The sequence below is a fragment of the Cervus canadensis genome, chromosome 14, assembly GCF_019320065.1.
Source record: "Cervus canadensis isolate Bull #8, Minnesota chromosome 14, ASM1932006v1, whole genome shotgun sequence".
Lineage (NCBI taxonomy): Eukaryota > Metazoa > Chordata > Mammalia > Artiodactyla > Cervidae > Cervus > Cervus canadensis.
In genome coordinates, this window is record NC_057399.1 from 34138663 (window position 1) to 34163025 (window position 24363).

At 39.3% G+C, this 24363-nt stretch overlaps 1 protein-coding gene across 1 annotated transcript in view; it reads left to right on the forward strand.

Moving 5' to 3' along the window:
- KDM4C (lysine demethylase 4C) overlaps positions 1-24363 on the forward strand; it is a 392678-nt gene that overhangs the window by 222392 nt on the left and 145923 nt on the right. Inside the window, exons 13-14 of the mRNA XM_043486754.1 lie at positions 16820-17001; positions 18628-18846. Of these exons, the coding sequence (XP_043342689.1) occupies positions 16820-17001; positions 18628-18846 (401 nt within the window). The remainder of the gene's footprint in view (positions 1-16819; positions 17002-18627; positions 18847-24363) is intronic.

Here is a 24363-nt window from a genome sequence, read left to right on the forward strand (position 1 = left end):
ACTAGCTATCAGGTGGATGTCCTACAATTTAATTTAATTTCTTTCTGACACTAACCACTCAGAGTTAGCATAGCACCTCACAGATTAAGGACTCAGTCCAGTCTCATGGGTTGTCCCCACTTCAGATGCCAATTGCCAAGTCCTTTCACTTGATACACCTTACACTTTATAGCCTATTGGTTATAAAGTCTGGGGGCTTCCTACAACTCCCTCCTCAGGTTTGATAATTTGCTAGAGTGGCTCATAGAAGTCAGGAAAACAGCCAAAAAGAAGGGATGAACAGGGCAAGGTAGAAAGTGGGTAAGTGTCTGCAGAACTTGTGTTCCCTCTGCATGTACATTGACCCTGGACTCTCTCTAAACCCTGTTGTTTTAGGGTTTTTGTGGATGCCTCGCTATGTTTATGTGATTGATTCCATCAGGGTCTATTGGCGATTGACTGAGTCTCCAGCCCCTCCCTTGATGTGGGGCTAAAGCGCTAATGCTGTAGTCACGAATTGACTCTAGTCATGCACTGGTCTTTCTGGTGACGAGCCTTCATCTTGAAACTATCTAGGTGCCTCCTGTTATCTCATTAACAGGTAGGAGACACTTTTCAGTTCTGTGTTTCCAAAGGTCTTAGAAGCTCTTGTGTCAGGAACTAGGGACTAAGACCAGGTATTTTAACCAGTGATGTTCCTCTTAGCCATATGATTCAGAATATTCCAAGGGTTTTAGATGCTATATGCCAGAAACCAGGACAAAGACTGAATATATGTTTCTTTTTATATCACATTATCACAATGAGTATGATCTGAATAGTAGGCAGGTAGAGGATCATTTTGCAGAAGTATTGAAAACACATTGGAAGATTGAGGGAAGCTGTAAGCAGGCTGCCTGTGAGGGGCTTCTTACTGTGATTTATCTGTAAGTAACTATAGAGGCACAAGTTGGGGTTGACCTTTCAGTACCCAGCTGTCACATGTATAGATCAGATACTGTGGTTTAACTTTTATTTCTTCTTGAGTTCTGTATGCATATCTATTCCCACTGCCCTTTTCCAAGAGCTTTTTTATTTCAGAAATATTCAAAGTTGGAGGCAAAGCTTGGTTTCCTAGGTACAAGCATATTTTTAATACTACTAAAAAACAACAGGTTTGGGATATTGTGCTTATGATCCAGGAGTTTGGTGCTTGGTCTGTAGGCAGGCAAGTTCTATAGAATAAAACAACTGATTGTTGGTTTGGTGATGTAGCGATTGAAAACTTTCAAAGCAACTATTGAAGGTGCAACTTGTATGATAGCAGTTTTCAGCTTATGTTTCTATATTCAGAACATTCCTGACAACATGGTATCTGGAGCTGTATTGTAGCCTGCTTCTGTGAATTTAGAAGAGCTAATGTAGATTTAAGGAGCTGCTCTGTGTTTAGGGGCATGATTTTCTTAACTCTACTGTACTTGCTATATAGTAATGGGCGTGCTTCTGTGAACAAAGTAGTCTAGGAATCTAGATTTCTGCTGTTAGGTAAGAGGCTCACCAAGAAAAAAGATAACGAAGTGTTGCTGGCATAGAATTTTTTTTTCCCTGCTGTAGCTGGCAAACCTTGCAGACCTTAATGAAAGAAAAGGGAGAAAAGGCCTTCTTGCAGTATTCGGTTGTTTTGTTTTTGCTTTAGTGTTGCTCATTAGTTGAGGAAAGTAGTTTATGACATTCTTGCTTGACTGTGAGAACACAGTCTACACCAGCTTTATCAGTGCTTTATTGCTCAACAATGACTCTGATACTAGTACTTTTGGGTGAAAATGCGTATGTATTCTTCAGTGATTCTCAGACTTTTTCTCAGGACAACTTATGCTTATAAACATTTTGAGGACCCCAAAAAGATTTCAGCTCCTTTCTTTTCTGTAACATCCCTCCCCTCCCTTCCCCTTCCTTTCTCTCCCAACCCCAGCCCTTTTTCCTCCGTATAGATTTTTCTTAATGGTACTTATTTGCTGAAAGTTAAAATGGAAAAACTTAAAGTAGCAATAATAAGTGCATAAACATTTGTTTTCATACAAAATAACACTTTTCCCAAACCATAAAAATAAAGAAAAAAAATAACATTGTTTTACATTTTTTGCAGAGCTCTTTAACATTGAGTTTAATGAAAACTGGATTCTCATGTCTACTTTTGCATTCAGTCTATTGGGCCTCGTTGTTCTGGTTGAAGTATATTGAAGAAAGTCCAGCTTCCCAGAGATACATGGTTGGAAGGAGTGCAGTATGTTAGTACCATTTAAAAAAATTTTTTATTTATTTTTATTGGAGGCTAATTACTTTAAAATATTGTGGTGGTTTTTGCCATACATTCACATGAATCAGCCATGGGTATACATGTGTTCCCCATCCTGACCCGCCCTCCCACCTCCCTCCCCATCCCATCCCTCTAGGTCATCCCAGTGCACCAGCCCTGAGCACCCTGTCTCATGCATCAAAACTGGACTGGCGATCTATTTAACATATGATAATATACATGTTTCAATGCTATTCTCTCAAGTCATCCCACCCTTGCCTTCTCCCACAGAGTCCAAAAGTCTGTTCTATACATCTGTGTCTCTTTTGCTGTCTTGCATATAGGGTCATCATTACCATCTTTCTAAATTCCATATATGTGCATTAATATACTATATTGGTGTTTTTCTTTCTGACTTACTTCACTCTGTATAATAGGCTCCAGTTTCATCCACCTCATTAGAACTGATTCAAATGCATTCTTTTTAATGGCTGAGTAATATTCCATGGTGTATATGTACCACAGCTTCCTTACCCATTCATCTGCTGATGGGCATCTAGGTTGCTTCCATGTCCTAGCTATTGTAAACAGTGCTGCGATGAACATTGGGGAACACATGTCTCTTTCCATTCTGGTTTCCTCAGTGTGTATACCCAGCAGTGGGATTGCTGGGTCATATGACAGTTCTATTTCCAGTTTTTTAAGGAATCTCCACACTGTTCTCCATAGTGGCTGTACTAGTTTACATTCCCACCAACAGTGTAAGAGGGTTCCTTTTTCTCTGTGCCCTCTCCAGCATTTATTGTTTATAGATTTCTTTTTTTTTCCCCCTTTATTTATTTATTTTTTCAGTGGGTTTTGTCATACATTGATATGAATCAGCCATAGATTTACACGTATTCCCCATCCCGATCCCCCCTCCCTCCTCCCTCTCCACCCAATTCCTCTGGGTCTTCCCAGTGCACCAGGCCCGAGCACTTGTCTCATGCATCCAACCTGGGCTGGTGATCTGTTTCACCCTAGATAATATACATGCTGTTCTTTCGAAAGATCCCACCCTCACCTTCTCCCACAGAGTTCAAAAGTCTGTTCTGTACTCCTGTGTCTCTTTTTCTGTTTTGCATATAGGGTTGTCATTACCATCTTTCTAAATTCCATATATATGTGTTAGTATGCTGTAATGTTCTTTATCTTTCTGGCTTACTTCACTCTGTATAATGGGCTCCAGTTTCATCCACCTCATTAGAACTGGTTCAAATGAATTCTTTTTTAATGGCTGAGTAATATTCCATGGTGTATATGTACCACAGCTTCCTTATCCATTCATCTGCTGATGGGCATCTAGGTTGCTTCCATGTCCTGGCTATTACAAACAGTGCTGCGATGAACATTGGGGTGCACGTGTCTCTTTCAGATCTGGTTTCCTCAGTGTGTATACCCAGCAGTGGGATTGCTGGGTCATATGACAGTTCTATTTCCAGTTTTTTAAGGAATCTCCACACTGTTCTCCATAGTGGCTGTACTAGTTTACATTCCCACCAACAGTGTAAGAGGGTTCCTTTTTCTCTGTGCCCTCTCCAGCATTTATTGTTTATAGATTTCTTGATAGCATCCATTCAGACCTGTGTGAGATGGTACCTCATTGTGGTTTTGATTTTCATTTCTCTGATAATGAGTGACGTTGAGCATCTTTTCTTGTGTTTGTTAACTATCTATATGTCTTCTTTGGAGAAATGTCTGTTTAGTTGTTTGGCCCACTTTTTTTTCTGGAATTGAGCTGCAGGAGTTGCTTGTGTATTTTTGAGATTAATTTGTATAATATTGAGATTAACTCTTTGGCAGTTGCTTCATTTGCTATTAATTTCTCCCATTCTGAGGGCTATCTTTTCACCTTGCTTATAGTTTCCTTTGTTGTGCAAAAGCCTTTAAGTTTAATTAGGTCCCATTTGTTTATTTTTGCTTTTATTTCCATTACTCTGGGAGGTGGGTCATAGAGTATCCTGCTGTGATTTACATCAGAGAGTGTTTTGCCTGTATTTTCCTCTAGGAGTTTTATAGTTTCTGGTCTTACATTTAGATCTTTAATCCATTTTGAGTTTATTTTTGTGTATGGTGTTAGAAAGTATTCTAGTTTCATTCTTTTATAAGTGGTTGACCAGTTTTCCCAGCACCACTTGTTAAAGATTTTCTTTTCTGCATTGTATATTCTTGCCTCTTTTCTCAAAGATAAGGTGCCCACAGGTGTGTGGATTTATCTCTGGGCTTTCTATTCTGTTCCATTGATCTATATTTCTGTCTTTGTGCCAGTACCATACTGTCTTGATGACTGTTGCTTTGTAGTATAGCCTGAAGTCAGGCAGGTTGATTCCTACAGTTCCATTCTTCTTTCTCAAGATTGCTTTGGCTATTCGAGGGTTTTTGTATTTCCATACAAATTGTGAAATTATTTGTTCTAGTTCTGTGAAAAATACTGTTGGTAGCTTGATAGGAATTGCATTGAATTTTTGGGTGGTATAGTCATTTTCTCTATGTTGATTCTTGTGATTCATGAACATGGTATATTTCTCCATCTATTTGTGTCCTTTTTGATTTCTTTCACCAGTGTTTTATAGTTTTTTATATATAGGTCTTTTGTTTCTTTAGGTAAATTTATTTCTAAGTATTTTATTCTTTTTGTTGCAGTGGTGAATGGAATTGTTTCCTTAACTTCTCTTTCTGTTTTCTCACTGTTAGTGTATAGGAATGCAAGGGATTTCTGTGTGTTAATTTTATATCCTGCAACTTTATTCATTGATTAGCTCTAGTAATTTTCTGGTGGAGTCTTTAGGGTTTTCTATGTAGAGGATCATGTCATCTGCAAACAGTGAGAGTTTTACTTCTTTTCCAATCTGGATTCCTTTCATTTCTTTTTCTTCTCTATTTGCTGTGGCTAAAACTTCCAAAACGATGTTGAATAGTAGTGGTGAGAGTGGGCATCCTTGTCTTATTCCTGACTTTAGGGGAAATGCTTTCAATGTTTCACCATTGAGGATAATGTTTGCTGTGGGTTTATCATATATGGCTTTTATTATGTTGAGGTATGTTCCTTCTATGTCTGCTTTCTGGGTTTTTTTTTTTTTTTTAAATCATAAATGGATGTTGAATTTTGTCAAAGGCTTTCTCTGCATCTTTTGAGATAATCATATGGTTTTTATCTTTCAATTTGTTAATGTGGTGTATCACATTGATTGATTGGCGAATATTGAAGAATCCTTGCATCCCTGGGATGAAGCCCACTTGGTCATAATGTATGATCTTTTTAATATGTTGTTGGATTCTGTTTGCTAGAATTTTGTTAAGGATTTTTGCATCTATGTTCATCAGTAATATTGGCCTGCAGTTTTCTTTTTTTGTGGCATCTTTGTCTGGTTTTGGTATTAGGGTGATGGTGGTCTCATAGAATGAGTTTGGGAGTTTACCTTCCTCTGCAATTTTCTGGAAGAGTTTGAGTAAGATAGGTGTTAGCTCTTCTCTCAATTTTTGGTAGAATTCAGCTGTGAAGCCATCTGGTCCTGGGCTTTTGTTTGTTGGAAGATTTCTGATTACAGTTTCTGTTTCTGTTGCTTGTGATGGGTCTGTTAAGATTTTCTATTTCTTCCTGGTTCAGTTTTGGAAAGTTGTACTTTTCTAAGAATTTGTCCATTTCTTCTAAGTTGTCCATTTTATTGGCATATGGTTGTTGATAGCGGTCTCATGATCCTTTGTATTTGTGTTGTCTGTTGTGATTTCTCCATTTTCATTTCTGATTTTGTTGATTTGATTCCTCTCCCCCACCCTGTCTTTTTTTTTTTTTTTTTTTTGATGAGTCTCGCTAATGGTTTGTCTATTTTATTTATCTTCTCAAAGAACCAGTTTTTAGCTTTCTTGATTTTGGCTATGGTCTCCTTTGTGTTTTTTTTTTTTTTGCATTTATTTCTGCCCTAATTTTTATGATTTCTTTCCTTCTACTAATCCTGGGGTTATTATTTTTTTTTTAATTTTTAATTTTGTTTATTTATTTATTTTTATTAGTTGGAGGCTAATTACTTCACAACATTTCAGTGGGTTTTGTCATATCCTGGGGTTCTTCATTTCTTCTTTTCCTAGTGGCTTTAGGTGTAGAGTTCAGTTAGTTATTTGATTTCTCTCTTGTTTCTTGAGGTAGGCTTGTTTTGCTATGAACCTTTCCCTTACACTGCTTTTACTGAGTCTCATAGGTTTTGGGTTGTTGTGTTTTCATTTTCATTCTTTTCTATTCATAGTTTGATTTCTTTTTTATTTCTTCTGTGATTTGTTGGTTATTCAGAAGTGTGTTGTTTAGCCTCCATATGTTTGTATTTTTAGTAGTTTTTTTCGTGTAGTTGACATCTAATCTTACTGCATTGTGATCAGAAAAGATGCTTCAGATGATTTCAGTTTTTTTGAATTTACCAAGGCTAGATTTATGGCCCAGGATGTGATCTATCCTGGAGAAGGTTCTGTGTGCACTTGAGAAAAAGGTGAAATTCATTGTTTTAGGGTGAAATGTCCTACAGATATCAATTAGGTCTAACTGGTCCATTGTATCATTTAAAGTTTGTGTTTCCTTGTTAATTTTCTGTTTAGTTGATCTATCCATAGGTGTGAGTGGGGTGTTAAAGTCTCCCACTATTGTTGTGTTATTGTTAATGTCCCCTTTCATTCTTGTTATTATTTACCTTACATATTGCGGTCCTTCTATGTTGGGTACATATATATTTATAATTGTTATATCTTCTTCTTGGATTGATCCTTTGATCATTATGTATGTCCTTCTTTGTCTCTTTTCACAGCCTTTATTTTAAAGTCTATTTTATCTGATATGAGTATTGTGACTCCTGCTTTCTTTTGGTCTCCGTTTGCGTGAAATATTTTTTTCCAGCCCTTCACTTTCAGTCTGTATGTGTCCCTTGTTTGGAGGTGGGTCTCTTGTAGACAGCATATATAGGGGTCTTGCTTTTGTATCCATTCAGCCAGCTTTGTCTTTTGGTTGGGGCATTCAACCCATTTACATTTAAGGTAATTATTGATAGGTATGGCCCTGTTGTCATTTACCTTATTGTTTTAGGTTCACATTTATACAGCCTTTCTGTGTTTCCTGTCTAGAGAAGATCCTTTAGCATTTGTTGAAGAGCTGCTTTGGTGGTGCTGAATTCTCTGAGCTTTTGCTTGTCTGTAAAGCTTTTGATTTCTCCTTCATATTTGAATGAGATCCTTGATGTGTACAGTAATCTGGGTTGTAGGTTATTCTCTTTCATCACTTTAAGTATGTCCTACCATTTCCTTCTGGCCTGAAGTTTCTATTAAAAGATCAGCTGTTATCCTTATGGGAATCCCTTCGTGAGTTATTTTTTGTTTTTCCCTTGCTGCTTTTAATATTTGTTCTTTGTGTTTGATCTTCATTAATTTGATTAATATGTGTCTTGGGGTGTTTCGCCTTGGGTTTATCCTGTTTGGGACTCTCTGGGTTTCTTGGACTTGGGTGGCTATTTCCTTCCCCATTTTAGGGAAGTTTTCAGCTATTATCTCCTCGAGTATTTTCTCATGGCCTTTCTTTTTGTCTTCTTCTTCTGGGACTCCTGTGATTCGAATGTTGGGGTGTTTAACATTGTCCCAGAGGTTTCTGAGGTTGCCCTCATTTCTTTTGATTGTTTTTTCCCCTCTGCTTCATTTATTTCCATAATTCTTTCTTCCACCTCACTTATCCTATCTTCTGCCTCAATTATTCTACTGTTGGTTCCCTCCAGAGTGCTTTTGATCTCAGTTGTTGCTTTAGTCATTATTGATTGACTCTTTTTTATTTCTTATAGGTCCTTGTTAAACTTTTCTTGCATCTTCTCAGTCCTTATCTCCAGACTATTTATCTGAAACTCATTTTGTTTTCAAGATTTTGGATCATTTTTATTATCATTATTCTAAATTCTTTTTCAGGTAGACTCCTTATCTCCTCCTGTTTTGTTTAGTTTAGTGGGCTTTTATCATGTTCCTTTACCTGCTGAATATTTCTCTGCCTTTTCATCTTGTTTAGGTTGCTGTGTTTGGGGTGGCCTTTCTATATGCTGCAAGTTTGTGGTTCCTCTTTATTGTGGAGGTTCCTCCCTGTGGGTGGGGTTGGACTAGTGACTTGTCAAGGTTTCCTGCTTAGGGAAGCTTGCATCGGTGTTCTGCTGGGTGGAGCTGGATCTCTTCTCTTTGGAGTGCAATGAAGTGTCCAGTAGAGAGTTTTGAGGTGTCTATAGGTTTGGTGTGACTTTTGGCCACCTGTATTTTTGTGCTCAGGGTTATGTTCCTGCGTTGTTGGAGAATTAGCTTGGTATGTCTTGCTCTGAAACTTGTTGGCTCTTGGGTAGAAATTGGTTTCAGTGTAGGTATGGAGGCTTTTGGATGAGCTCTTTTCAATTAATGTTCACTGGAGTCAGGAGTTTTCTGGTGTTCTCAAGTTTTGGATTTAAGACTCCTGCCTCTGGCTTTCAGTCTTATTCTTACAGTAGCCTCAAGACTTCTCCATCCACACAGCACTGATGATAAAACATCTAGGTTAATGGTGAAAAGATTATCCACAGTGGGAGACACCCAGGGAAGTTCACAGAGTTACATGGAGAAGAGAAGAGGGAGGCGGGAGATAGAAGTGACCAGGAGAAGAAGAGGGTGGGAATCAAAAGGGGAGAGAGCAATCTAGCCAATAATCAATTCCCTATTAGCTGTCCACAGTCTGGAACATTCAGAGAGGTTCACGGAGTTCATAGAGAAGAGAAGAAGGAGGAAGGAGATAGAGGTGACCAGAAGGAGAGGAGGGGGGATCAAAAGGAGAGAGACCAGTCTAGCCTGTGGTCAGTTCCCTAAGTGTTCTCCACAGCCCGAACACCCAAAGAGATTCACAGAGTTAAGTAGAGAAGGGAAGGGGGAGGGAGGAGATAGAGGTGACCTGGGGGAGAAGAAGGAGAGTCAAAAGGGGAGAGAGCAATCAAGCCAGTAATCATACTCCTAAGTAAAAATGGGTACTTAAGATTGGATTCTTAAAGGTACAGAATAGATAACAAATACCAAAAAGTAAAGATTAAAAATTTAGAGTAGAGGTTAGACTCTCAAAAATACGATATTAAAAAGCAAAACAAAAGCATAAATGTTATTAAAAAATTATGAAATTTGCTTTAAAAATAGGGTCTTTTTTTTGCAAGGTAATAGTAGGTTTTAAAAATGAAAAAGGAGTAATAAAGAACTTAAAAATCAAAAAAATTTTTTTAAATTAAAAAATGATAATAGTAAAATATATCTAGGAATTTCTTTGGAGCTGTTGAGGGCAGTGTGGGGTCAGTTCAGTTTTAGATAGTTCCTTGTTACAGCTTTTACTTCTTCTCAAGGTCTATAGGCCCCTTCCAATGTAGCCAATGCCAACTACAGGGTTTTAATCTGTTGCACCTGTCACTTCCAAAGTGGTTCCCTCTTCTTTATTTGGGCTTCCTCTGTTTGTAAGTCTCTTCAGTATCTAACTTCCGCCCTGACACATGGGGGCAAAGGTAGTCATTTATTTAGGCTCACTTGTTCAATTGTGCTGCAGGGAGGGAGGAACACTGCAAGTAAATATCACTGGCGTGTGTGGGGAGTGCTCGCACTGGCTGGGCCACACTGGGTTTGCCCCCTGCTCACGGCATGTGTGCTTTCCCAGTCTACACTGCTCAGGTTCCAGGTTGCTCTGCAGGGGAACCCTCTAAAGCGGGCCCTGGGTTGCATGCACATCCCAGGTCTGAGCCGCTCAGGTTCAGGTCTCAGGTACTCCACAAAGGCGCAGACTCGGTTGGGCCTGTGTGTTGTGTCCTTCCCAGGTCCGACCAGTTCAGGCGACCAGGTGCTTGGGGAGCGCACTCTCTCCAGGTGGGGCAGTGCGGCTTATCGCCTCCCCCGTCCCAGCTGCTCGGTTTCCTGGGTGCGCAGCGGGAGCACAGTCTCAGGTGTGCCGTATGTCTCCTATGGGGAGCTAATCTCTGGCTGCGACCCTCCTGGCCAGTGTCAACCATCCAGGATCCCAGGAAGACTTGATTCGCAACTGGGAGCCTGCTCGCAGTTTGGTAGAGGATGTCCCTTGCCTTCCTGGCTCTGGCTATCGCCCGCCTGCCTCCCTGCCCCTGGTGAGGGATGGGCCAGTCTGCTGCCAGCTAACTTTCCTCTGGTATTTGCTCAGTCCTGTGTCCTTTGAGTGCGCCTGGCATTGCCTTAGGTTAGAGTTTTTCTTGGGAAAGTTCTGTCTATTTCCTCTTCTTTTTTTTTCTCTCTCTGGCAGTCCGTCAGTCTGGGTTGCTATCTCAGGTTAGCTCCCTCAGGTTGCCCTCAGGGCAAGTCAGGCCTGGTCCTTACCCTAAGCAATGCAGCCCGGGCCTCCCTGTTCAGCCCCTGCTTGCTGGTGGCAGACGCGAGCGTCTGGGCTACTTCTCCGCTGGGAGTTGCAGTTAAGTGTGTAATCTGTGGGTTTGATTTATTTATTTTTTCCTCCCAGTTATGTTGCCCTCTGAGACTCCAAAACTCCCCACAGACCCGCCAGTGAGAGGGTTTCCTGGTGTTTGGAAACTTCTCCTCTTTTAGGACTCCCTCCCCGGGATGGGTCTCCATCCCTAACTCTTTTGTTTCTCTTTTTATCTTTTATATTTTGTCCTACCTCCTTTCAAAGACAATGGGCTGCCTTTCTGGGTGCTTGGTGTCCTCCGCCAGCGTTCAGAAGTTGTTTTGTGGTATTTGCTCAGCGTTCAAATGGTCTTTTGATGAATTTGTGGGGGAGAAAGTGGTCTCCCTATCCTATTCCTCCGCCATCTTAGAACCACCCACCATTTTAATATGTGTATTCTTTGACACTACACAAAATTTGACAAAAGGTGGTTTTTTAAAGACTAGTTGCAACATGTAATCTGAATCCCATCAGTGATCCTTTTGTTCTCTATTTATTGATCTGGCTTGCACTTTGGCTCTTCTACACGTGTGATTTTGTAATGTCATATATTGGTAAACAAAGATCTGTGTCATATAGGTCTTTTTATACTATAAAAAAGGTATATTTGTTATTATCACCATCAATTCCATCAGAAATAGCTTTAATTATTGGGAAGTTGTCAAGCTCACAAAAGTGTATACACATTTTTGGAAGTTATAATTTTGACTTAAAAGCTTTAATTTCACCATTGTCAAAAAATATTATCAGTAATTTTTTTTCCAAATTAAAATGACAGCTTTCTTTGTTCACTTTCATAAAAATTCCTTCCAGATACCCAAATCTGAATTACCATAGTTTGTCTGTTAATCATTTGTTGAAGTAAAAATCGTATTCCATGAAAAAGACAGGTCATTCAGCATGTGATTCAATTATTTGTCCATTACCTTTTCCCATGATAACTACTGAACTACAGTATACAGCAGAAGTACTGTATGCATACATCCCATTTTATCACAAATTTAATAAAATTGATAGATGTATTTTTTCTTCATCCAGGCATTGTTATGAGAACTCCCTCACCCTCAAGTGCAAATTTGAGATAATTGAGTATATAATGACTGCATTGGAGCCCCTGCCTTAACTCAAGCTAAGGCACCAACAGTTTTACCCTTCATTGCTTTTGTGTCACCATTAAAAATATCAATAGGGTGACACAGGCAAATAACATGTTCTGTTATTGTGTAAATATTTTTGACTGTACAGACCACATGAAAATTGTGCTGTGTATCTCCTAGAGGACATAGATCTTGCTCTGAGAGCTGCTGTTACTCTGTTAGCTCTTCTTTTGTTCTTGTTGAGAATACAGTTGGGAAAGAAAGGAGTCTTATGCTGGTAACATTTTCACAGTTTTCACAAACTTTGATGCATTTGCACCAAGGGATCTTTCCTTTGCCCCACTCGTTTTGTTTCTACAGCAAACTGTGGCTTTCAATGTGAGACTCAGAGCTTATGAATGTTGCTATGCTGATATATATGCATATATTAAAAAAGAGGTAATTATAGTAATAAAAAAACATTGGATTCATTAACTGTGTATAGTGTTCATGTCCTTGTATGTTTAATATCTGCCCTGTCCTCCTCTTTTGTGAAGGTGTTGTGAGAAGTAATTTGATATTTTAAAAGTCTAAAACTCTATGAAACTGTACAGTCTATTTTCATTGCCTGACATAGTGCATCATATAGTGAGATAAATATTAATATATACCAGTGAGATCACAGTGTGACTTTAGAGGTTCATTAGTCAATTATAGTTGAAGATGAAGATGAGAGGAAATTCTTAGGCGTACACTGCCAAATGATGAGAATATTTAAAAACTACAATGGAAAAAACATTTTCACGCTTCTGTATATTGGAATATAAGTATCTTTTTTAAGAAGCAAGTGGATGAAGGTGCACTAAAAAGAGACCAGAAATAGGAGTGGTGTTTAGAGACTGAAAGGGAAGATTTTTATTTGGAATTGTGTGATGATGAGAGTATTTAAATATCCTTAAGGTACTTTCCCCCCCAGAATACTTAAGACTTTCCTCCCCAGAATATTTATGAATATCATGAGTCTGAGAAAGGCAGTAATCAAGGTTAGTCTATGCTTGAACAATGCCATGGTTCAAAGGTAGGCGAGAATTCTTGGAGATACAAGAGGGATGAATAATTTGGTGAGGTAATTTCAGGAAGATAAAATACTTACCTTCAAGAATGTGCCAGTGTGTTTGACTTTTAAAACTAAGTTAAAATTTGTATAGTCATCATCATGTACTTATGATTAAGTGTAGTCTCTTTTTTCTCCTCTCTCATAAAATATTGCAGGATAGAGTTGACAAACAGATCATATGAAAAATAAGATGACTGGATGGATTTTACATAATATATGTATTATATATCATTGTAGAGTTTATAAACAATTTTAATACTTTGGAGCTTAAAAAGAAATTTACCTTCTCTATTTCATTTCACTACTAAAAAGAAAAAAAACCTGAAGTAGGTGAGAAAGCTGTGATCACCATATGAGAATCTACTTTACATAAAGCCACAGCCCTTCTGAATCAAAGTCTGAGTTTCAAGTTAGGTCTCTGAGGAGTTCCCTGGTGGTCCAGTGGTTAGGACTTGACGCTTTCACTGCTGGGTTCCTGGGTCCTTGGGTCCAATCCCTGGTTGATGGACTAAGATCCCACAAGCCTCATAGAGTGGCCTTAAACAAACAAACAAAAACGGAGTCTCTGCACTGACAGTTCCTGTACTGGGGGCTGCATAGTGTCCCTGCCAGGCAGCTTTTAATTTGCAGGATTCCATAGTTACGGTGTTCCCTGCATACTCTGGCCTGGAGAGCATCCAAACAGAAGACAAATGCTCTTTGGGCCAGAGTATGACCTCACTTGGGAGATGGACAGCTGTGGAGCAGGGTCCTTCACCAGGTCAGTTTGAGGTTTGAGGACAAGCTCAAGGTGTGCCAGGCTGTCCTAGATCAAGTCTTGCCAGAGGCAGTGGCACACACACTCCTTCTCTCTGGCTCCATTGTTGGGAATTGTTCTCTTCTCCTGCTGCTTGTTCCTTTTCGCGAGGCTTTTAGGAATTAAATAGTACTTTCTTCATCCCTAAAACTATTTTGAGAACTCATCACATCAACTAAGTCCAACTGAATGAATAAGAGCATCATTCATCTTGTTAGTTTCAGTCTTTTAAAATAAAACAAGTGATGTGATAAATTTATTGTGAACCAATCATTTATTGGTTATTCAAGCCCAAGGATTTTGCTTGTTTGTTTAGCTTTCATATTTAGTGTATATTAGTCATTAAACGCAATGTTATTTCAAGTTCCTAGTTAACCTTTACTCACATCTTTGATTTGTCAAAGTTTACTCTTCACAGTAAGTCTTCTGTTACATATTATAAGGAAACAGAGGTGGAAACATTTAACATCAGATTACTTTTATTTCAAATGTAGGCAAAGGTTCTTAGCTTTTGTTTTGTTTCAAACATTGTCCCTGACTGAATGTTAAGCATTTCTATTGTATATAATAGTAATACTAAGGATAATAACACCACCACTGCCACCACAGAAACAGGAACAGGATCGTTCCCTTTTGCTTCAGTTGGCATTTGATGTTTTTGGAGTTATTTTCAGCCTCATTTAGCCCTTCCTATTTTTCCACTTCAGCAAATCCACTTTGACTTTTTTTTAACACAGGTAAGTCACCAGGGCAAGGGCAGGAGCTCTTTAGATCATGGGAATACCCCTTCTGGGACTTGAAGACATTGCTTTACAGTATTTATTAGTAGCACTGAGACAGCTGCTGGAGAGGAAGTTTAGAGTGTATCGCAGCTGGGAACATTAAGTACTAGATGTAGCTATGGTTGCTGCCATTGTTTTGATATACTGTCCTCTGCTATAAGCATGAGGAATTTTTCCCCCTAACCTATTATATCTTTTTGTATTTTTCTGGCCTTCTATAAAATTTTGTAAAATGACATTTTTGTGGAATGGATCTCTGCCCCTTTCATGTTAACAGATACACATACTTAAAGAGATTTGACCCTCTGGGGAATTATATTGAACAAATGAGATTTGGCATAGGGATTGTCTTTTATATCCATGTAATGGTACTATATTGCTTGGCACATAATAGTCAGTCTGTAAATAGTATTTGTAATGATTTTTGAATACAAGTTAATTAAATGAAATAAAATTAATAATTTTGAATTACAGCATCTGCTGTGTTAGGCTAGGGAACTAAACATATTGGTAAGGCAGTTAGTCTAGCTGGAAGTTAGCTAGCAGTTAGCTAGCTGGAAGATAATCTTGCACATATTAACTCTTACCCTGGGAGGTATCGGGATAGCACGAGAAACAGAAAGTCGTGGAGTTGAGAGGAGGGATGGGATTGGGAAGGTGTGGAAAACGGGTTGGTTTGTCTGGCTCTCAGATCAGAGGTAGTGCTCGATGATGAGAAGGATGCCAGTTTCGTTTCTGGTTTCCACTGCGACATTAATATCACAGGTACTTTGGAATGTGTGCGTCTTTTATGATCAAGGTTATTGTTTTTCCCTGAGTACCCTGCCCACGGTTCACATATTCCTGAAGCCTGGCTTGGAGAATTTTTAGCGTTACTTTACTGGCATGTGAGATGAGTGCGATTGTGCGGTAGTGTGAGCATTCTTTGGCATTGATTTTCTTTGGGATTGGAATGAAAACTGACCTTTTCCAGTCCTGTGGCCACTGCTGAGTTTTCCAAATTTGCTGAAATGTTGACTGCAGCACTTTCACAGCATCATCTTTTAGGATTTGAAATAGCTCAACTGGAATTCCATCACCTCCACTAGCTTTCTTCGTAGTGATGCTTCCTAAGGCCCACTTGACTTCACAAGTCAAATTGCCAACATCCACTGGATCACTGAAAAAGCAAGAAAGTTCCAGAAAAACATCTATTTCTGCTTTATTTGACTATGCCAAAGCCTTCAACTGTGTGGATCACAATAAACTGTGGAAAATTCTGAAGGAGATGGGAATACCAGACCACCTGACCTGCCTCTTGAGAAACCTGTATGCAGGTCAGGAGGCAACAGTTAGAACTGGACATGGAACAACAGACTGGTTCCAAATAGGAAAAGGAGTACATCCAGGCTGTATATTGTCACCCTGCTTATTTAATTTATATGCAGAGTACAACATGAGAAACGCTGGGCTGGAAGAAGCACATGCTGGAATCAAGATTGCTGGGAGAAGTATCAATAACCTCAGATATGCAGATGACACCAACCTTACGGCAGAAAGTGAGGAGGAACTAAACAGCCTCTTGATGAAAGTGAAAGAGGAGAGTGAAGAAGATGGCTTAAAGCTCAACATTCAGAAAAGTAAGATCATGGCATCCGGTCCCATCACTTCATGGCAAATAGATGGGGAAACAGTGGCTGCCTTTATTTTTTGGGGCTCCAAAATCACTGCAGATGGTGATTGCAGCCATGAAATTAAAAGACGCTTACTCCTTGGAAGGAAAGTTATGACCAACCTAGACAGCATATTAAAAAGCAGAGACATTACTTTGCCAACAAAGGTCCGTCTAGTCAAGGCTGTGGTTTTTCCAGTGGTCATGTATGGATGTGAGAGTTGAACTCTGAAGAAAGCTGAGCACCAAAGAATTGATGCTTTTGAACTGTGGTGTTGGAGAAGACCATTGAAGAGTCCCTTGGACTGCAAGGAGATCCAACCAGTCCATCCTAAAGGAGATCAGTCCTGGGTGTTCATTGGAAGGACTGATGTTGAAGCTGAAACTCCAATACATTGGCCACCTGATGTGGACAGCTGACTCATTTGGAAAGACCCTGATGCTGGGAAAGATTGAGGGCAGGAGGAGAAGGGGATGACAGAGGATGAGATGGTTGGATGGCCTCAGCAACTCAATGGACATGGGTTTGGGTGGACTCTGGGAGTTGGTGATGGACAGGGAGGCCTGGCGTGCTGCGGTTCATGGGGTCGCAAAGAGTTGGATACGACTGAGTGACTGAACTGAACTGAACTGACCCTGCTGACTGTGTTTTCATGCCCTTTTTCTTCAGAGTTGCCTGAGGCTCCATCGATTGAGGAGGAAGTGGAAGAAACCGAGTCTTGGGCAAAGCCTCTGGTTCATCTTTGGCAGACGAAGTCCCCAAACTTTGTGGCCGAGCAAGAGTATAATACAGCCATGGGCAGAATGGAGCCACACTGCGCCATCTGTGCTCTGCTCATGCCCTACTACAAGGTAGCTGGCGGGAGGGGCCCCTGCCCACGTTTCCTTTCACTGAAGCACTTTCTGTGTGACTGTAAAAACACAGGTGAATCATTGTACTGTTAGTATGCACATGGTGAAGAAGACATTCGTTCTTCTGTAGCTAATGACCATCATAGAGCAGCATACAGAATTCCTGCGTGCCACTTGAGAGGCTTTTCTTTAACAGTGCTTTATCATTTTTTAAGGTCTTAATTTATTTCAGTCAATGGTTAATTCCAACCTTTCTTTCTACCCACTTCACCAAGAAACACAGACCTTAAAGCTTCAAAATAGTAGAAGCTTGCAAAGAGAGAACTTAGACCTAGTCTCTGCTTTATGTTTGAAAATATTGCTCTCAGTCATATAAATGTCAGCTCTGGGATCACATTTGAAATACCTCTCTTCATCTTTCCATGTAGAACATGCAAAAGACACAGCAGGTCTCAGTGCAAACCAAACTGTCCAGTTCGTCCCGATCATCCAGCTATTCATGGTAATATTTTCAGATGTCATGTCACATATGTTATGCCAAAAGCAACTTACATCACAGAGGGCCACATTCTTCAGCACTAACAAAACAAAATGATCTTTAGGAATCTGGTAAGGGTAGAACTACTAGGTCCATTTTAAGATACAATATATTATAAAGTGCACTGATCTGAATATTGTGTTCTGGGTTATATTTTCACTAATAGAATCAGAAATATTTTATTCAAGAACACATTGTTCTTAAAGTTCCACATGAAGTGATTCTGTTCAGACATTTCAGAGCATAAAAATGCGTAACGTGCCACATTCTCAGAACTTTGTAAACAGGAAGTAGTTCATTCATTAATTTTTGAATGTGACATTAGGGAGTGATTAACTATTTTTATTTCCAATTTATCGTTAAATTTCTATGTTTTCTTGAAAAATTTGCCTTTGTTTTGATTCTTATTTCTGTATCATAATCTGCCTGCATATTTCCCTAATGATTAAAAGTATTCCAACTAAAATTATAAGATTTGGGGAAATCTGTTAACATAAGGTCTCTGGGGATAAGATAGTTCATTAATTATATTCAAACAAACACTGAATATCTATCTTATGTTTTGATGAGAGGTGACAATTTTGTTTGCATGTTATGCCTTGTTATCTAATGTCATTTGCTAGATATTTCTGTCTTGCTGTTTTAAAACTTGTGTGATGAGACAAAAGCCTTCAAAAACTCTCTAAATACTGTCATACAAATTAAAACTGAGGTCTTTGAAGATTCTCCTTAAGGTGTAACCAGGTAAGATTCTTCAATAAATGAAATCAGATCTATTAACCTAGTGCTAATAAAGAAGCAAAAAAAGTTCATCAGAAAGGTCATTGCTTCTCATGAACTTTGTCTATTAAGAATGTAATTTTAGTAGCTCATCCCTTTCTATAACAGTGGACATACAGAATCTCCTCTTCGGCTTCTGGATGGGAACCTGGGGGCGCAGAGCTGGTAGTTGGAGGACAAGGACAAAAAGAAACAATACAGAAGTGGAAAATTAGTAAATGAAATACCTGTTCGTGGATCTGTCCAAAGCAAGCGATCCGAGCTCTTTTCCATGTTTTTTGCTCATTTGCAAATATTGTGTTTTTCAGCCAGATAGCAGCAATGAAGAAAATGATTCTAGATGGGAGACAAAATTAGATGAAGTGGTGACTTCAGGAGGAAAGACTAAGCCCCTCATTCCAGAGATGTGTTTTATTTATAGTGAAGAAAATATAGAATATTCTCCACCTAATGCCTTCTTGGAAGAGGATGGAACAAGCCTTCTGATTTCCTGTGCAAAGTGCCGCGTACGGGTTCATGCAAGTAAATGAGTCTATCAGTCCTTAATCACTGGCTTTTTAGTGCTTCACATAGTCTTTATTTCTCACCCCTCTGCAGCCTATCAAATCTATCACAGTAAACTGTTGGCATCATTAATGATTAGATCATTATTTCTCATATTTCTTGTAATGAAAGTATGAAAGGTGTAATTGTCCTTTCTTGTGTTTTATGTGGTATCAGTGGAGAACAGGTCTGATGGTTTGTTTGGGGTCCCCATGTGGAGTCATCATGGGATTCCTTTCACATGCTTGAATTTTACTTAAGATATAGTTTATAAAACCTTAATTTTAGTCTCTTATGTTGATTCATCACTATTTTCCTTTGTAAGTTTTAAAAAGAATGAGTATTCTTTTGGTGATTTGGGGAATTGTTGTTAAATTTAATTACTGAGTTAAAATTTTATTCTTTGTAAGAGTAGGAAGATCTTCATTGCCTTTCGGGGACAACAGTCCTTCGGGTTGGTTTCCCCCAGGACTGAGACGGTTAGGCTCTATACCTGTCTCAATTTGCTATTTTTACATAATTGCATTAATGGCAAATACATTTTTATAGATAATCTGTCATCTAAACCCTCTAAAATGTATAAAATGGATCTGTTATACATTGCAGTTGTATTTTAAAGCATTTTAACATTCAAGCTCTTACCAAGTCACATGTTTTATTAACATTCTTATGTATGGTGTGAGTCTGTCAATGTGCTATGAATGATTTATAATATATGTATCATCTTCTGTATTTACCCCATAGTAATACCAGTCTTATATTAAGGTTGAAATTGCCTGGCTACCAAGCATTTATTTATTAGATACTTTCACCTTCCCCAAGGGATATGAACATGTGTTTGAAATATAATTACATAAAACTTATTTACTTCATCAATCTGTAAGATACTCAATACACACACACACACACACACACACACACATTCACTCTACACAGTTATATGTATATAAAAGGCACAGCATCATTTTACAAACAAGTTAGGATTTAATCTTGACTCCACAATGCACTAACTGTGCAACTTAGCCATAATATTTTATGAACATGTGCTTGAACTAAACATTTTATGATCTTGGTTAACTATTATAGGCTTTTCTTTGGGTAATTACATTTCTGTTATTTTCCCTTCCTAAGTCAAATTTTATAGAAATTTGGTATTAAAAATTACTTCTTTAAATTCTATTCATTTAAATCTTTCAAAGCCCTCTTTTTGCAGGAAGCCAGAGTAACACCTGTTGCCTCCTGACCTGCATACAGGTTTCTCAAAAGGCAGGTCAGGTGGTTTGGTATTCCCATCTCCTTCAGAATTTTCCACAGTTTATTGTGATCCACACAGTTGAAGGCTTTGGTTTAGTCAATAAAGCAGAAATAGATGTTTTTCTGGAACTCTCTTCTTTTTCAATGATCCAGCGAATATTGGCAATTTGATCTCTGGTTCCTTGGCCTTTTCTAAAACCAGCTTGAACATCTGGAAGTTCTCGGTTCATATATTGCTGAAGCCTGGCTTGGAGAATTTTGAGCATTACTTTACTAGCGTGTGAGATGTGTGCAATTATGTGGTAGTTTGAGCATTCTTTGGGATTGCCTTTCTTAGGGATTGGAATGAAAACTGACCTTTTCCAGTCCTGTGGCCACTGCTGAGTTTTCCAGATTGCTGGCATATTGAGTGGAGCACTTTCACAGCATCGTCTTTCAGGATTTGAAATAGTTCAACTGGAATTCCATCACATCCACTAGCTTTGTTCATAGTGATGCTTTCTAAGGCCCACTTGACTTCACATTCCAGGATGTCTGGCTTTAGGTGAGTGATCACACCACTGTGATTATCTGGGTCATGAAGATCTTTTTTGTATAGTTCTTCTGTGTATTCTTGCCACATCTTCTTAATATCTTCTGCTTCTGTTAGGTCCATACCATTTCTATCCTTTATCAAGCCCATCTTTGCATGGAATGTTCCCTTGGTATCTCTAATTTTCTTGAAGAGATCTCTAGGCTTTCCCTTTCTGTTGTTTTCCTCTATTTCTTTGCATTGATCGCTGAGGAAGGCTTTCTTATCTCTCCTGGCTATTCTTTGGAACTCTGCATTCAAATGGGAATATCTTTCATTTTCTCCTTTGCTTTTTGCTTCCCTTCTTTTCACAGCTATTTGTAAGGCCTCCTCAGACAACCATTTTGCCTTTTTGCATTTCTTTTCCATGGGGATGGTCTTGGTCCCTGTCTCCTGTACAATGTCATGAACCTCCGTCCATAGTTCATCAGGCTCTCTGTCTATCAGATCTAGTCTGTTAAATCTATTTCTCAGTTCCACTGTATAATCATAAGGTATTTCATTTAGGTCATACCTGAATGGTCTAGTGGTTATCCCTACTCTCTTCAGTTTAAGTCTGAATTTGGCAATAAGGAGTTCATGATCTGAGCCACAGTCAGCTCCATATCTTGTTTTTGCTGACTGTATAGAGCTTCTCCATCTTTGACTGCAAAGAATATAATCAATCTGATTTCCGTGTTGGCCATCTGGTGATGTCCATGTGTAGAGTGTTCTCTTGTGTTGTTGGAAGAGGGTGTTTGCTATGACCAGTGTGTTCTCTTGGCAAAACTGTATTAGCCTTTACCCTGCTTTATTCCATACTCCAAGGCCAAATTTGCCTGTTACTCCAGGTGTTTCTTGACTTCCTACTTTTGCATTCCAGTCCCCTATAATGAAAAGGACATCTTTTTTGGGTGTTAGTTTAAAAGGTCTTGTAGGTCTTCATAGAACCATTCAACTTCGGCTTCTTCAGTGTTACTCGTTGGGGCATAGGCTTGGATTACCATGATATTGAATGGTTTGCCTTGGAAACGAACAGAGATCATTCTGTCGTTTTTGAGATTGCATCCAAGTACTGCATTTCGGACTCTTTTGTTGACCATGATGGCTACTCCATTTCTTTAAGGGATTCCTGCCCACAGTAGTAGATATAGTGGTCATCTGAGTTAAATTCACCCATTCCAGTCCATTTTAGTTTGCTGATTCCTAGAATGTCGACATTCACTGTTGCCATCTCCTGTTTGACCATTTCCAATTTGCCTTGATTCATGGACCTAACATTCCAGGCTCCTATGCAATATTGCTCTTTACAGCATCAGACCTTGCTTCTACCACCAGTCCCATCCACCACTGGGTATTGTTTTTGCTTTGGCTCCATCCCTTCATTCTTTCTGGAGTTATTTCTCCACTGATCTCCAGTAGCATATTGGGCACCTACCGACCTGGGGAGTTTCTCTTTCAGTATCCTATAATTTTGCCTTCTCCTACTGTTCATGGGGTTCTCAACACAAGAATACTGAAGTCGTTTGCCATACCCTTCTCCAGACCTCTCACATTCTGTCAGACCTCTCCACCATGACCCGACCATCTTGGGTGGCCCCACACGGCATGGCTTAGTTTAACTGAGTTAGACAAGACTGTGGTCCTGTGATCAAGTTGGCTAGTTTTCTACGATTATGGTTTTAGTGTGTCTGCCCTCTGATGCCCTCTCGCATGCCTCTCACTGCTCCTTACCTTGGACAAGGGGTATCTTCTCACAGCCGCCCCTCCTGATCATGAACATGGAGTAGCTCCTCTTGGCCCTCCTGCGCCCCTGCAGCAGCCGCTCCTTGGAGGTGGGGTAGCTCCTCTTGGGCGGGGCCCCTGACCTCCGGGATGGGGTAGTTCCTCTTGGCCGCCGCCCCTGACCTCGGGCGTGGGGAAGCTCCTCTAGGCCGCCGCTGCTGCGCTGTCACAGCCTGGTGCTCTCGGTCGCTACCCCTGACTTTGGGCAAGGGGTAGCTCCTCACGGCCACGCTTCGGCGCGGTCCGTCGCAGCCGGGACTGTAGCCTACCAGGCTTCTCCCTCCATGGGATTCTCCAGGCAAGAATACTGGAGTGGGTTGCCATTTCCTTCTCCAGGGGGTCTTCCCAACTCAGGGGTTGAACCTGGGTCTCCTGCATTGCAAGCAGATGCTTTAACCTCTGAGCCACCAGGGAAGACTAGATTTAGAATTTAGAGCTACTCTAATTCAGTTCACCAAGGCATGAAGAATTCTCTGTTGCATCCGCAGTTACTGCTTGGCTCCCATGCTTACATGGAGCCGTACTGTCACCTCACGGTAACATTGGCCTTTGCATGGCAGAGCCAGGGCTAGGCCTCGGTCAGCCACCCTGATTCCAAGGCTGCTTCTTATCAATTATGTCGTTTTTCTTTAGCATCTCTTCAGAAGGAAACACTTAGATTAATCATTCTCTGTTGATTTAAAACATCTTTCTATTAATCTTAACCTCTCTGTGCCCTGAGAAAATACAGTGTACCTTTTGTATTTTAATATTGACACCATGTAAATCTCTCTCAATATGCGGTAAAGACAGGAGCTCTTGAATACAACTTTGCATTGATTTTTTTAGACCTACATAATTTCTTAGCTCTAATTGGAAATGATCTAAATTCACAATGGTCCAGTTATTATTTTTCAGTTCATCCGTTTTGAGTGAACTTTGTCCATGAAGCTCTGTTTCTAAATTTTTCTCTTGAGAAATAATTGAATTTCATTTTAAGCATTGGAGCGAAGTAACTGATAATATTTTGGCTTTAACACCCTGATTCAGTATGGCATGAAGTGTTGCAGTATTTATATTTTACTAAGCACTTAAGTATGATTCTTTGGATTTTGTGGCTGGAATGGTTGCATTTGGGAAGTACACTTAGACTTGTCTTCTTAGGAATCAATTTCATATTGTCAGTTTTAGGTTCCAGAGGAGCACTGAACCTCCTTTTGTATGGAAGCTTTTAAGAACCTAATGGGAATCTTAGTAGTGCGGCTGAAGTCAAATGATATTTCAATGCTGGCTTTTATTTCACTAACTCTGATTACTGACTATTTCCTGGGATTTTCTGTCTTAAACATTGTTTGTGAAAGTAAGGCTTATTCATCATGAATACAGAAGACTCCAGTAGCATATTTTTCTTGAGATATATGTTTATACAACAAATGTAATTGTTTCATTTAATTATATTTCCTTTAGTGATTGTTGCTTTGAAAATCTTACAGGTAAGAAGAGGGTACCTGAAACACCTTATATTTATTTTCATAAGGTGTGTGTCAGAATCGTATGCAGTAGTTCTATTTTTTAAAGAAAAAAAATAAAAATTAAAGATTGAAAAGAGCACCTATTGATGGGTAAATGGATAAAAACACACACGAACACATTCACACATGCACACATATGTACAGTGATTATTCAGCCATTAAAAAAAGAAGGAAATTCTCTTGTTTTGTTACAATTTGGGTGAACCTGGAGGGTGTTAACACTAAGTGGAGTAAGCAGAAAAAAACAAATACTGTATGCTTTCATTTACATGTGGAAGAAAAAAAAAACAAAAGCAAAGCAACAACAACAAAAATACAAACCTGAACTCATAGATACAGATCATAGATTGCTAATTGCCGTGGGCTGGGGGAATGAGGGAAATGAGTGAAGGTGTCAAAGA